The sequence below is a fragment of the Atractosteus spatula genome, chromosome 5, assembly GCF_055471065.1.
Source record: "Atractosteus spatula isolate fAtrSpa1 chromosome 5, fAtrSpa1.hap1, whole genome shotgun sequence".
Lineage (NCBI taxonomy): Eukaryota > Metazoa > Chordata > Actinopteri > Semionotiformes > Lepisosteidae > Atractosteus > Atractosteus spatula.
Window position 1 is genome coordinate 4286341 of NC_142710.1, and position 14451 is coordinate 4300791.

General features: G+C 49.0%; 1 protein-coding gene across 1 annotated transcript; it reads right to left on the reverse strand.

Annotated features, from left to right (window-relative positions):
• Positions 1 to 123: 123 nt before the first annotated feature.
• LOC148833606 (FH1/FH2 domain-containing protein 1) lies at positions 124 to 12214 on the reverse strand. Its single transcript, XM_088916876.1, has 10 exons — positions 12161 to 12214; positions 10275 to 10877; positions 7858 to 8010; positions 7166 to 7348; positions 6597 to 6716; positions 6090 to 6251; positions 5362 to 5555; positions 4836 to 5013; positions 2908 to 3037; positions 124 to 2217 (listed from the first exon to the last, which is right to left on the reverse strand). Exons 2-10 carry the CDS (start codon positions 10782 to 10784, stop codon positions 2189 to 2191), a joined length of 1659 nt encoding a protein of 552 aa, XP_088773002.1. The 5' UTR covers positions 10785 to 10877; positions 12161 to 12214; the 3' UTR covers positions 124 to 2188.
• Between the last annotated feature and the right edge of the window lie 2237 nt (positions 12215 to 14451).

Consider the following 14451-nt stretch of genomic DNA (forward strand, 5'->3'; position numbering starts at 1 on the left):
CAGCTGGATATAACCCAAGCACACGAGGATGCTGAGGGCAGGTTCAATTCCTGGGGCCTGGGGTGCCATCTGTGTGGAGTTTGTATGTTCTCCTGTGTTCACATGGGTTTTCTAAAGACATGCTTTTATTTTTTATTTTTTAATTTTTTTTCCCACTTTCCCAGTCAGCTTTACTACTCAGGAAAATATAGAGCACACAATACATACCAGAGAAACAGCAAGGTAATAAATACACCTTAATGTTTGCAACTTTTTTAAAAAAACATAACATAAACATCTTGAAATATCGGTAAACCAGAGATCTTCATCCTCGTACTGATTATCCAGACTATTACAATATAACCACGCTGAGCAACCCTACTTCCCTACTCCCTTATATTAGCAGTATCTTACTACAAGAGCTCTCAGACATCCTGTTCTGTTCATTGAAAGTACAACAGCAAAGCCAGCACTACAGATTCACTGTGCTAGAACAACTGTCTTCTGAAAATGAAATTCTTCAAAATTGTAAGGCAGCTCAGTCATAAAGACATACTAGTAGGTTAATTGCCTTCTAGGAAAACTGGTCCTGGTGTGAGAGTGTGTCCGTGCGTGTGTCCTGTGATGGACTGGCGTCCCGTCCAGGGTGTACCCTGCCTTGAGCCCGCTGCCTGCTGGGATAGGAACAGGAACAGCACTGGGGATAGAATTTATAAAAATAATTCCTTACACTTCTATAGCACTTTTCTGGACACTCCACTCAAAGCGCTTTACGGGTCATGGGGAATCCCACTACCACCACCAGTGTGCAGCCCCACCTGGATGATGCTCCTGTACTCTCACCACACACCAGCTCTCAGTGGGGAGGAGAGCAGAGTGATGAAGCCAGTTCAGAGAGGGGGATTATTAGGAGGCCATGATTGGTAAAGAACAAGGAGATTGGTAAAGAACAAGGAGAAATTTGGCCAGGATACCAGGGTAACTCCCCTCGGTTTTACATCTCATCCGAAGAATAGAGAAGGAGGAGGAGGTTACTATTTCACTCTGGCAAACTACTATAGTGTACAGCACTGTACCATAGGTTACTTTATCACTATAGAGTACTGCACTCTACTACTATAGTCTACAGCACTGTACCATAGGCTGCTATATTACTATAGAGCACTGCACTCAACTACTATAGTGTACAGCACTGTACCATAGGTTACTATATTACTATAGAGCACTGCACTCAACTACTATAGTGTACAGCACTGTACCATAGGTTACTATATCACTATAGAGCACTGCACTCTACTACTATAGTCTACAGCACTGTACCATAGGGTGCTATATCACTATAGAGCACTGCACTCTACTACTGTAGTGTACAGCACTGTACCATAGGTTACTACAGTATATCACTATAGAACACTGGACTCTAATACTATAGTGTACAGCACTGTGCCATAGGTTACTATATCACTATAGAGCACTGCACTCTAATACTATAGTGTACAGCACTGTACCATAGGTTACTATATCACTATAGAGCACTGCACTCTACTACTATAGTCTACAGCACTGTACCATAGGGTGCTATATCACTATAGAGCACTGCACTCTACTACTGTAGTGTACAGCACTGTACCATAGGTTACTACAGTATATCACTATAGAACACTGGACTCTAATACTATAGTGTACAGCACTGTGCCATAGGTTACTATATCACTATAGAGCACTGCACTCTAATACTATAGTGTACAGCACTGTACCATAGGTTACTGTATCACTATAGAGCACTGCACTCTACTACTATAGTGTACAGCACTATTTTTACGTCTTGTCCGAAGACAGGATCTCCATCTGCTCCTGGCTGGAAGGGATTTTGCTTTGCTCAGTAAATTACTGACAGTTTAGCATGAGCAGCTCTTCTTTTCCCTGATGTTTCAGTAAAGTTTTTTCTGGTGTTTCTGTAAAGACAGGCACTCAGTGCAGAAGAGGAGTCATGTTGGTCAGCAATACTGGGTGAACGTGCTCGGGGCTCGTCAGGACCGTGCTCGGAGCACCTCGTTTTAGGGGCTTTGTTGGCGACCACCATCTCAAGAGCCCAGGGGGAGGCGGAGCTCAAGAGAGGGGAGGGGCAGGAGAGTTAAGGGGCTGCCGTCAGTGTGTCCGCTGAGAGGTCAAAGGTCAGAGGTCAGGTCTGGGAGAATCCCTGCTGGCGTCACCACTTCAGTTTCCGGGGCAGAGAGCCTGTGGGACAGACAGTGAGGTCAGCCCCCTCTCCCACACACAGTCGAACTCTTCCTCTCTCCTCAGCGATCAGCTGGTTTAAATAATAATATTCCTTACACTTCTATAGCACTTTCTGGACACTCCACTCAGAGTGCTTTACAGGTCATGGGGAATCCCACTACCACCAGTGTGCAGCCCCACCTGGATGATGCTCCTGTACTCTCACCACACACCAGCTCTCAGTGGGGAGGAGAGCAGAGTGATGAAGCCAGTTCAGAGAGGGGGATTATTAGGAGGCCATGACTGGTAAAGACCAAGGTGAAATTTGTCCAGGACAGTGGGGTAACACCCCTACTCTGTTTGAGAAACATCCTGGGATTTTTAATGACCACAGAGAGTCAGACTCTGTTTTATATCTCATACAAAGAAAGTTGGCCTTTTTTATAGTATAGTGTCCCCGTCACTGTACTGAGGTCCCACACAGACCAGAGGGTGAGCGCCCCCTCCTGGCCCCACTCACACCTCTTCCAGCAGCAGCCTTAGCTTTCCCAGGAGTCTCTCATCCAGGTGCTGACCAGACTCACACCTGCTGAGCTTCAGTGGGGCTGCCAGCTGTGAGCTGCAGGGTGATATGGCTGCTGGCATTGTTTGTTTGGAGTCTACAGTCCTAATTTCTCTTAGTAAACTCTGACGTGAATCAGAAGCTACCCGTCGGCTCTGTCCTCTTGCTGCGGGAGCGGGGCAGGGAGAGGTCCAGGCGGGGGCTCGGCTTAGGTGTCCTCAGCACCTCCTCCATCTCGCGGTGATGCTGGAGAGCCTCTGCGGGGCCCGGGGCGCCCTGAGAGAGGGGGAGAGCACGTGTGAGTGTGTGGCTACGGTAAAGACTGTCTCGTGCTCTGGCTCCACAGCTCGCCGAGCACAGCGTGGATGGTCATGGGAAACCGGTGCCCTGGGTGAGTGCAAATCTCAGTGCTCCCGCCTCCTATCCCATCATCCTCTCTGACGGACGCGGGCCAGTGGGCAGCGTCCTGTTGTTATTGTGTGAGAAGTCCCTGGTTCTGCCAGCGAGGCTGTCGATACTGTCACACAGAAATCAGACCAGTCCAGGGGGCACTTCCTTCCTGTTTTTTTAAAAAGGTCTTACCACAACTAAAGAGAAGATCTCTATCTAATAATACAGCAGAAAGCCCAACCTACCCTTCTGTTACTGAAAGTACTTCAAACTACTATCCTCTCAGCCAGATGATGAACACCTGATCATCAGTTATTTCCCAGCGACACACCATTATACACACTGACACCCCACAAGTTAAACCCCCACCAGAAGGAGCATTGCAAATAATTCGTGAAGAATGCCATTAGTAAGACTATTTTATATTCCTCTGCGCTCATCAGTTAAAAGCCCATGTGGCGGCCCCTAGTGGCAGAATCTGGAAATGACAGTCCTTCCACGGGGAAAGAACAGGCCCAGAAGATCAGAAATAGGGGAACCGTACATCACATGATTTGCCCCCCCTCCAACCAAATACTTTCAATTTCAGGAAATCCTCTTTATCTCCCAAGTGGAGGAGTCTTGCTCTAAACTGTTTTCATATTTGCTCTGAACCAGCCTGCTCATTCGATATGCAAAGCATGGAAATTTCCAGCTGTTTTATTTCCGTCTTTTCTCGTTCAAATCGTCCCGTTTTCAACCATGGTGACCCCAACTCCCTGTTCATCAAACTGGATCCTAGTGGTCCACCCACGTGCCCCACCCTCAAGGCAGGGTGTGTGTGCGTGCATTGTGGAGATCCACACACTGGTGACTGTGAAAAGTGTTCAGCAGAGATGTGAATCACCAGTGACTGTGACTGCAGGTGTGTGTGAGTGTCACGGAGATCTGTGCATCAGTGACTGTGAGCTCAAGTGTGTGTGTGAGCGTCACGGAGATCTGCGCACCAGTGACTGTGAGTGAGAGTGTGCATGTGTGTGCGCGTCACGGAGATCTGTGTACACATGACTGTGAGTGCGAATGTGCATGTGTGTGCGTCACGGAAATCTGCGCACCAGTGACTGTGAGGGCGAGTGTGCATGTGTGTGTGTCACGGAGATCTGTGTAGCAGTGACTGTAAGTGCAGGTGTGTGTGACACGAAGATCCACACACCAGTGACTGTGAGCGTGAGTGCATGTGTGTGTGTCATGGAGATCCACGCACCAGTGACTGTGAGCATGAGTGTATGTTTGAGTGTCACGGAGATCTGTGCACCAGTGACTGTGAGCGTGAGTGTGTGTTTGAGTGTCACAGAGATCTGTGCACCAGTGACTGTGAGCGTGAGTGTGTGTTTGAGTGTCACGGAGATCTGCACACCAGTGACTGTGAGTGCGAATGTGTGTACGTCACGGAGATCTGCACACCAGTGACTGTGAGCATGAGTGTGTGTGTCACGGAGATCCGCGCACCAGTGATTGTACGTGCGAGTGTGTGTGTGAGGGTCACGGAGATCTGTGCACCAGTGACTGTGAGTGCGAATGTGTGTGCGTCACGGAGATCTGCACACCAGTGACTGTGAGCGTGAGTGCGTGTGTGTCACGGAGATCCGCGCACCAGTGATTGTACGTGCGAGTGTGTGTGTGAGGGTCACGGAGATCTGCACACCAGTGACTGTGAGCGTGAGTGCGTGGAGGCTGGCAGACGCTCTCTCTGCTGCAGGATGGCCAGACGGGTGCTGCGGTACTCCAGGGCGAAGTCGCTGACCGTTTTGCAGAATGCCTCCGGGCAGATGCCCCTCACTGCAGTGCTGCTGTACCCCAGGAACAGCAGGAAGGAATGGAACCTGCAGCCACAGGGAGAGAACATGGCATTGGGATTGGGACAGAAGGAGTGGGATTGGGAGAGAAGGGGTGGGATTGGGACAGATGGTGTAGGATTGGAACAGAGAGAGTGGGATTGAAAGAGAGAGGGAGTGAGATTGGGATAGAGAGGGAGCAGGATTGGGACAGAGGGGTTGGGATTGGGAAAGGAGGAGTGGGATTGGGAGAGAGAGGGAGTGGGATTGGGACAGAGTGAATGGAGTCAGTTATACACGGAGGGCCAGTGTTCAGTGTCAGTTATGCACAAAGGCCAGTGTTCAGTGTCAGTTATATACAGAGCGCCAGTGTTTAGTGTGCACTGAGTGCTGTACCTGTTGGTGACTCTCCGGTACACAGCCCTCAGTACAGCCAGTCTCTCCTCACAGTCCCTCAGGAACTCTGGAAGCTGAGTCCTCACTGCTTCCTCTCCCCTGCTATCACACTCCATCCAGTGCAGCTGCTCCCAGGACGCCTTGCAGCGGTTCTGTAACTGGGTCAGATTGGACTGTACCTGTGAATAATCACACTGAGAGAGAGGGGTTAATACAGACACATTGACTGACTGGACACTCCAGTACATTAACACTGCACTGAGAGAGAGGGGTTCATACAGACACATTGACTGACTGGACACTCCAGTACATTAACACTGCACTGAGAGAGAGGGGTTCATACAGACACACTGACTGACTGGACACTCCAGTACATTAACACTGCACTGAGAGAGAGGGGTTCATACAGACACACTGACTGACTGGACACTCCAGTACATTAACACTGCACTGAGAGAGAGGGGTTCATACAGACACACTGACTGACTGGACACTACAGTACGTTAACACTGCATTGAGAGAGAGGGGTTAAAACAGACACACTGACTGGACACTCCAGTACATTAACACTGCACTGAGAGAGAGGGGTTCATACAGACACACTGACTGACTGGACACTCCAGTACATTAACACTGCACTGAGAGAGAGGGGTTCATACAGACACACTGACTGACTGAACACTACAGTACACTAACACTGCACGGGGCTGACACAGACTGACAGGTACCTTGGCTGCCTTGGCGACAGCGGTGATCTCAGAGTACAGGTCAGTGCACTGTGGGTAGGTGTCCAGCAGGAAGGTGCAGGTGTGGTGGAGCAGCGGCTGGCGGCTGGCTGTGTCTCGTACTTGTGCCAGCTTCCCAAGGTACCCGAGCTCAAACCCCCGTGCCTAACGAGAGAGAGAGAAGGTAGAGAGGCCGTAAGTGCATACCTACAGTCTGTCTCTCCTGCGGCCTACAGCCAATATGGCTGCCGGTTAGTGCCTTGGTACAGTATTCCTCTGTGAGTTGTCCTATTTGTCTTGCTAAAAGCACTCCAGTCAGAGGGAAAGCATTTTAAGCACTGTGTAAATGTGGTTCTGCAGGGACCATCCACAAAGTATTAACAAGCTAAATTCCTGTAAAACGTGGTAACACTTCATTTTTAACCCCCAGATTACAGTTGTACAACTCGCATAGGGGCCGCTCTTCCTGTCGATCCCGGTAGTGACGGAGCATCTGCCCTGCCTCCTCACCTTGCCCCCGTTGAGGAAGTTGCCGATGGCGAGCACGGTTGCTAGGATATGGCGGAAGGTCTGGTTGCTGGCCAGCTGCTCCATGGCTAGTTTGAGGTGGAAGAGAGGCTCTGCTATTTCCTAGGCAACAGGAGAGGGGAGGCGTGAAATACTGTATGTTTATACTGTGTAGACTCAGTCTCTGTGATCTCCTTTCTCTCACTGTGTCTCCTGTTCTCTTGTGTGTGTTTATTACTGAGGAAAACTCGATTTCCTCTCTCTCTCACTGTGTCTCCTGTACTGTTGTGTGTGTTTATTACTGAGGGATTCTTGGCTATTTTCTCTCTCACTTTGTCTCCTGTCCTGTTGTGTATGTGCATTACTGAGGGATTCTTTGTCATTTCCTCTCTCATTGTGTCTCCTGTCTTGCTTAATTGTGTATTTATGACTGAGGGATTCCGTCATCTCTTCACTCACTGTGTCTCCCATCCCTTCTCACCAGTCACAAACACAAATACACGCATAAATACATACTGTTAACAGTCTGAATATATAAAAATCCATTGGTCTTTCACACTCTCACTCCTTACTCTCTCAAGGCTGTCGTAGTCCAGAGTGAAGGCCCAGAGCTCAAGCCTGGGGCTCAGGTGCGGCACAGAACCCAGCGTGAGCAGGCAGAGCTCGGCTTGCGCCAGGGGCGAGGAGGGGGTCGCGCGCTGGGCCTCCCGGATCAGAGTCAGCTCTTCCTCAGTGGGCACCAGGGACTGCAGCCTCTACTGAGAGAGAGGGCAAGGAGGGGAGAGGACAGACAAGGACAGGGGCAAGGGGAGAGATGTTCATTTTGACACACTGGGTCTGCCGCTGAACGGTGCTGTTGTCCTGATGGAAAGTGCTAGAGAGGGAGGCAGGGGGAGGAGAGAGGGTCAGATCAGTCAGCCAGTTAGTGAGAGTGTTATCAGGCACAGTACGAGTTACTCCGTGAGCCAGTCAGAGGCTTTGCGAGTGTTTCTGAGTGTCAGTCACTGAGTGAGTCGGTCAGTGAGTCAGCCAGATCAGTGTGTGAGTCAGGCAGTGTGTGAGTCTGTGAGTCAGAGTGTGAATCAGTGAGTCAGGCAGTGTGTGAATCAGTGTGCGAGTCGATCAGTGTGTGAGATCAGTATGCGAGTGAGTCAGTGTGCGAGTCAGGCAGTGTGCAAGTCAGGCAGTGTGCGAGTCAGGCAGTGAGTCAGTCGGTATGCCACTCAGTGGCTTTGTGAGTGTGCCAGCTGGCATGACCTCTGACCTGGATGTCCTCCCTGTCCAGGACGCAGTTGTCCATGCTGAGGATGGCGTGAGTGATGAGGCGGGGGGGCGGCAGGCGGCTCAGCGCGATGTTGATGATGTTACTGCGCTTGATGTCCAGCACGGATACACACTGCTTCCTGCAGGGGGCAGGCTGAGAGAGGGAGAAACACCAGGCCCGGTCAGAGGGCCACACACACGTGTGTACAGCGTACAGTATGCAGACACATCACATCCAGTACAGCCCGACAGACACACAGATAAGTTCGGCGTGCCGTCACACGTCCTTTCCAACTTCTACAGGTGCACCACTGAAAGCATCCTAACCGGCTGCATCACTGCCTGGTACGGTCACCGTAGAGCATAAGGCACTCCAGAGGGGGGTGAAACTGCCTCAAAACACTACCGGCTGCGCTACCGAACATCGAGGATATCTACTCTGTTAGATGAACCCAACAAGAAGGCCAGGTCTGTCCTCAGGGACCTTGTTCTCTCCACTACCATCCGGAAAATGATAGTGAAGTATACAGACCAAGACCAGCAGGTTTCGAAACAGCTTCTTCCCCCAGGCAATAAGACTGCTAAACAGCCGACCACAGCAGACACCTGCAGTTACCCAAACAGCCGCTGGCGAATAGCAACCTACAGTACTTGAATACCTTGAATACTTGAATACCGCCCTCCTGTCACTTTGCAATCTCAGAACACATATGAACAGCGCTAAATACCTCCTATCCTACTGTACCATATCTCCTTGTGTTACTTTCGCACAATCCGTAACTGTATTGCAAATTGCAATTGTATAATTTATTCTATCGCAATCTTAACCTAATCCTCTTAACCATTCGTTGCCAACAACACCACTGTATGCTGTTCTGTTTGTGCATTGATGAATAAACCTTGATTGATTGACTGGAGATATACCTAAAGGTACGCTGCAGGCACACGCACACACACACTCACTGAAATTTTAGGATCCCCCACTGAAGAACGTGTTGAACTGCGGTTGTGCACTCTTTTGCATGGGTTTTCATAGTTCAGCAGACCGCCACCTGCGATTTGGACTGGAGGGTGCAGTACCTGTAGGCCCGCCACTAGGGGTCACCAAAGACTCTCTTGCAGCTGGAGAGCTGGGCTGGCAGGTGTGCGCAATGGCACATGGGTAGAAAAATAGCAGGGCAGCGCAGCCAGATGGACGAACCAGCTGAGCCGTGGAATTCTGGGATCAGGCTGGTGTGCATGGAGCACACTAAGAGGTCCTGCATTGGTACTGCTTGTAGTGTAGCAAGCAGCTCTCTGAGAGCTACAACCTTGCGCAGTCCTTAAGGAGCTGCTCCTGGATGTCGGATTTTCATCTGAGATGAGACTTTTACGTACGACGAGACCTCAAACCTACAGTACCAGAACCACCAGAGCTGGTTTGGACCCTAGCTGCCCTGCTCAGATTCCACATGGGGTTGGAGATGCATACAGTATATCAGTGTATGTATAACTGTACATATTGATGTATTTCTAGACAGCCCTGGGGATCCCATTTCACTGATACCATGAATGAACATCAAGTCTTCAGTGAAAGTTTATTGACTGACATTCAACAGTCCAGACAAATGAAGACAATTCAGACAGGGAACGCCAGCACACTACCGCACATAGTCCTGCTGAAAGGAAAAGTGAAGCGACTCAATGTTTCGGCAGTGGGTCCTTCTTCAGGTGCTGTGTACAATGTTCAGAATATGGCACATTTGTGTGCATGCATAGATATCTGTGATGCAGCATATGTACACACTACACATGTGCAAGTAAATGTTTTTATGGAGAGAGAGAGACTAACGTCCATCTCTCCAACCATTTTCTAACCACTTTTCCAGTTCAGGGTCGCAGGAGAGCTACAGTCTATCCCGGCAAGCAGCAGGCGCAAGGCAGGGTACACCCTGGACAGGACGCCAGTCCATCACAGGACACACACAGACACAAACATGTACACTCACACCAGGGCCAATTTTCCCAGAAGCCAATTAACCCACCAGCATGTCTTTGAAGTGTAGGAGGAAACCAGAGATCCTGGAGGAAACTCACATGAACGTGGGGGAAACGTACAGACTCCACACAGACAGCACCCCAGGAATGGAACCCAGGACCCCAGCACTGTGAGGTAGCAATGCTAACCACTGCTGCCTGAGTCAGACCTATGTTTTAATCAATCAGTCAATCAATCAGTCAATCAATCAACCAATCAACAAACCAACCAACCAACCAATCAATCAATTAACCAACCAACCAATCAATCAATCAATCAATCAATCAGTTGACCAATCAACCAACCAACCAACCAACCAACCAACCAATCAATCAATCAATCAATCAATCAATCAATCAATCGGCCACAGGTAACGCTCCATATGTATGGAGCTGACCCACCTTCCAGCCGCCCAGCAGGCTGCCCCTGGAGCCGAACAGGTGCCTCAGCTGGTCGGCGTCCACGCTGACGGGCTGCAGAGACGCCCAGATGGTCTGGGGTCCGAACCGGCTGACGCAGGGCAGAGCGGGCAGAGACAGCAGCTCCTTCCAGTGCAGCCGCAGGGTGCGGCCCTTGGAGAGGAGGGGGGGGCCGCCCGGACAGGGAGGGGCCGGGGGAGGCGGGGGAGGAGGGGGAGGGAGGGGGCATTGTGTGCCGACTCCTCCCTCTCGCGCCTCATCGGTCCCGTCGCTGGCCGGAGGCCCCTCCTCCTCTTCAGTGCTGCCCAGTTCCAGCTCTTCCTCGTCCCACAAGTCCGAGAAGTCCAGGGCGTTGAGGCGGAGCCGGGAGGCGTGTCCCAGATGGCAGCCCCATGATTGGTCCGGCGAAGGGGTGTGGGCGGGGTTGGAATATGCGGGGGAGGCGGGGACAGTACTGGGAGGGGAGGTGCAGTTGAGGTCTCCTGGTTTCATCTGGTCTCGCTTGTATTTCTGTTACACACAATCCAAAGAGTTTTGTGGTGCTATTTTTAATCTTCTCTTCTTCTCTTTTCTTCCTGTTCCAGTCTATGAGAGAAAAGTGATTAGCCCTCAAGTGTACATTATTTCAATACGTTGCCCTGTCTCCCTCCATCTTGGCAGAATCAGACCATGAAGCTGAGATTGTAGATTCCAAGATAACTTCACTAGAGCACACAGGGCATGTGCTCACAATATTGCACTTTGTAGAATCCCAGATCATCGCATATTTCCTATTGAAACAATAACTGAGTGTTACACTCTATAGAATTCAAAACCTCTCAATTATAAACTGTAGATCACCAAATTACTCCATCGTAGTCTGAAATATTGACCACACAGTCAACAAGTCAGCTCCTAGAATCACAGATTACCGTATTGCAGCCTGTTAAAAAAATCAGCTCACTTCTTTAAAGACGACCAAATAAGGTCTGTAGATTCCAGATTGTTATTGCATCTTATCTAATATAAGTCCTTTACAGTTCGTATGATCCAAGACAACAATTTACAGCCCAATAAAGCCACTATCCTTTATCCAAAATTCTTATAATCCAAGATTTATCATTGCAATCCACAGATTACTCTGGTTGTCCTTGGAATCCAGGTTTGCTGTATTTCAGTACGGAGTACCCCAGATCAATTCAGCTAATTCACTGCAAAAGAAACTCACAAAAAGGATCCATCCAAAGTAGACAGTATTCCCTTCTCTTTCAGAGTTTAGTACTAATGTACTGGAGTGTCCAGTCAGTCAGTGTGTCTGTATGAACCCCTCTCTCTCAGTGCAGTGTTAATGTACTGGAGTGTCCAGTCAGTCAGTGTGTCTGTATGAACCCCTCTCTCTCAGTGCAGTGTTAATGTACTGGAGTGTCCAGTCAGTCAATGTGTCTGTATGAACCCCTCTCTCTCAGTGCAGTGTTAATGTACTGTAGTGTCCAGTCAGTCAGTGTGTCTGTATGAACCCCTCTCTCTCAGTGCAGTGTTAATGTACTGGAGTGTCCAGTCAGTGTGTCTGTATTAACCCCTCTCTCTCAGTGCAGTGTTAATGTACTGGAGTGTCCAGTCAGTCAGTGTGTCTGTATGAACCCCTCTCTCTCAGTGCAGTGTTAATGTACTGGAGTGTCCAGTCAGTGTGTCTGTATGAACCCCTCTCTCTCAGTGCAGTGTTAATGTACTGGAGTGTCCAGTCAGTGTGTCTGTATGAACCCCTCTCTCTCAGTGCAGTGTCAATGTACTGTAGTGTCCAGTCAGTGTGTCTGTATGAACCCCTCTCTCTCAGTGCAGTGTCAATGTACTGGAGTGTCCAGTCAGTGTCTTGTGAATCTCTCTCTTACCCTGTGTCTGTATTAGCTTCTCTCGTCTCGTCTCAGGAGCGCGTGGGACTGGAGCTGCACCCTTTCCTCAATTGCCTTATCAACCCCTGTGTGCTGTAATTATGCTCCTCCGGTGTTTATAAACTGCGCTATCTGCCCCCCCCATCTCTCCCCACCCTCTTCCAATACTTCCTTTCTCCCGCTGTCAGGCTCAGTCCAGCGGTGGCTCAGTAAACCCTCTCTTTCTCCTGTGCCACGTCAGGCAGATCACTCCTGGTAGCGGCTGGGGATCCCGGGCTGGAGCAGAATTCCGTGTTGAACCTGGGAGCAAAAGGCAGGCCGGGAGATGGAGAGAACGAAAGGAGGGGGAGAGATGGGGGGGGGGTCAGGTAAAGAGAACAGACCTCTTTGCAGGTAAACTCTTTGTTCTGTTAAGTGTTTTTGAAATGAAGGGCACACGATGAGTTATAACTCAGAGGTGCAGCAAATAGTCAACCCACAAAAAATCCCAGGATGCATCTGAAAGTCAAGAATGAGCATTTAGGGCTGAATTCAGAAAGGTGCTTCTTTTCACCAAAAGTGGTGGGAGCGTGGAACAAGCTGAACTGCCATGATGTTGAAGCCAATACCCAGGTTTCTCTCAGGAACCAGCTGGATGAGATCCTCCAATCAGGACAGGAGGTGTTACTTTACACAGAGGGTGGTGGGGGGCTGGAACAAGCTTCTTAACCATGGCGTTGAAACCAATGCCCTGCTTTCTCTTAGGAAACAGCTGGACGAGGTCCTCCAGTCAGGACCGGAGGCGTTACTTCGCACAAAGAGTGGTGGCAGTGGGGAACAAGCAGCTGAGCCACGTTGCTGAAGCTGAGCTCTTTTGAGGAGATACTTCTGGATGAGAATTGTGGAGCCATGAGTTAAGTGCAGGCAGTAGAACAGTACGTATGCCAAGATCAATTCTGCATGAGAAATAAAGATGAGAAGGGTCAGTAACATCATAAATTTTATTAGCTGCAGTATTTAGAAAAATCAGATTCGCTCACAATCCATCTAGGGGCATTTTAAGCCTTTGGAACAAATGCTTCCTCACTGAAGAAGGAACAGATATGTGTTCAGTTCCCAACTCAAAGGATTGGTACAGCAAATGAGCAGGGACAAAGCACACAGCGGACAGAGATCCGGATTAAAAACATGTTATTTCCCATCCTCACACATTGTTCGCATGTGAGGACATGTTCTTTTTAAAAAAAAAATATTTTAGAGAACAAAACAAAACCATTTTACATATAAACCACCATTATTCAGCCTTACATCACAAGCAAAAATGGTCTATTCCTGTTCGTTCCCCTAGTATTTTACAATTATATGACTTTTTAAACAAAACTATATACGTTCAAAAGAAAGAAGATTTTCCACACATTTATGAATATGAAAAGGGAGGAGACCAGTTATTTTGTATCTCAACAAAATCCGACCTTAAAGGTTTAATGTACTGAACCCATCTAGACCAATATTGGACAATTTTTTTCATTTGTAATTTTAGTGAAAATGTTATTTTTTCCATTATATAATATTTCCTTTATTAATTCGATCCAGTCATTCATTGTTGGTAATTCTGGGAGAAGCCACTTTCCTGTTATAGCTTTCTTCCCTGCTGATATGTTCTGTCTGAAAGTGTCTCCAATCTTCATTCTACCACATACAGTATGAATGTGGCTGAATACAGGAATCCCATGAATACACATACAGACATACTGCCAGATGTTAATGGGATGCATATCAAATGGACTAAGGATTTTCTGATGATAATGTTGCTATACAATTTCTTGCATTAGGAATTCATCTTTTCGCAGACCCCAGCTTGCTCTCTATGAGACACAGACACACAAACAGGGAAGCTGGGGGTCAGAGCACAGGGTCAGCCATTGTGCAGCGCCCCTGGAGCAGTTGGGGTTAAGGGCCTTGCTCAGGGGCCCCAACGGAGTAGGATTCCTCTGCTGGCTGCAGGATTTGAACCAGCAACCTTCCAGTCAGAGGCACAGATCCTTAGCCACAGAGCCACCGCTCCGCCCTAACAGCTTGCCCACAGCGAGTTCTTCTGAACCATCTGTTTTCACATGAACACGCTTTGTTCTGGGGATACTGGCGTCCCCCAGGGCTGTGATTTTGTTTTTGATTGTGTACTGAGGATGATAGAGAGGGGCTGGAGAATAACTTTGAACAGATGAGTCAACTGGGGTCGGTCAAGCATTGTACCCGTCAGTGTTGACAAAGCCAAAGAACTGGCGACTTGTGACAGGAGTGTAACGGAAGAG

Excerpts from the sequence above, each read along its gene's own strand:
- LOC148833606 (XM_088916876.1), bottom strand. The coding sequence starts at position 10,784 with ATGAAACCAGGAGACCTCAACTGCACCTCCCCTCCCAGTACTGTCCCC. Across the intron at positions 5,556-6,089 it reads CTGTCGCCAAGGCAGCCAAG|TGTGATTATTCACAGGTACA; the intron begins GTACCTGTCAGT and ends CCTCTCTCTCAG. Across the intron at positions 2,218-2,907 it reads CAAGAGGACAGAGCCGACGG|GCTCTCTGCCCCGGAAACTG; the intron begins GTAGCTTCTGAT and ends TCTGTCCCACAG.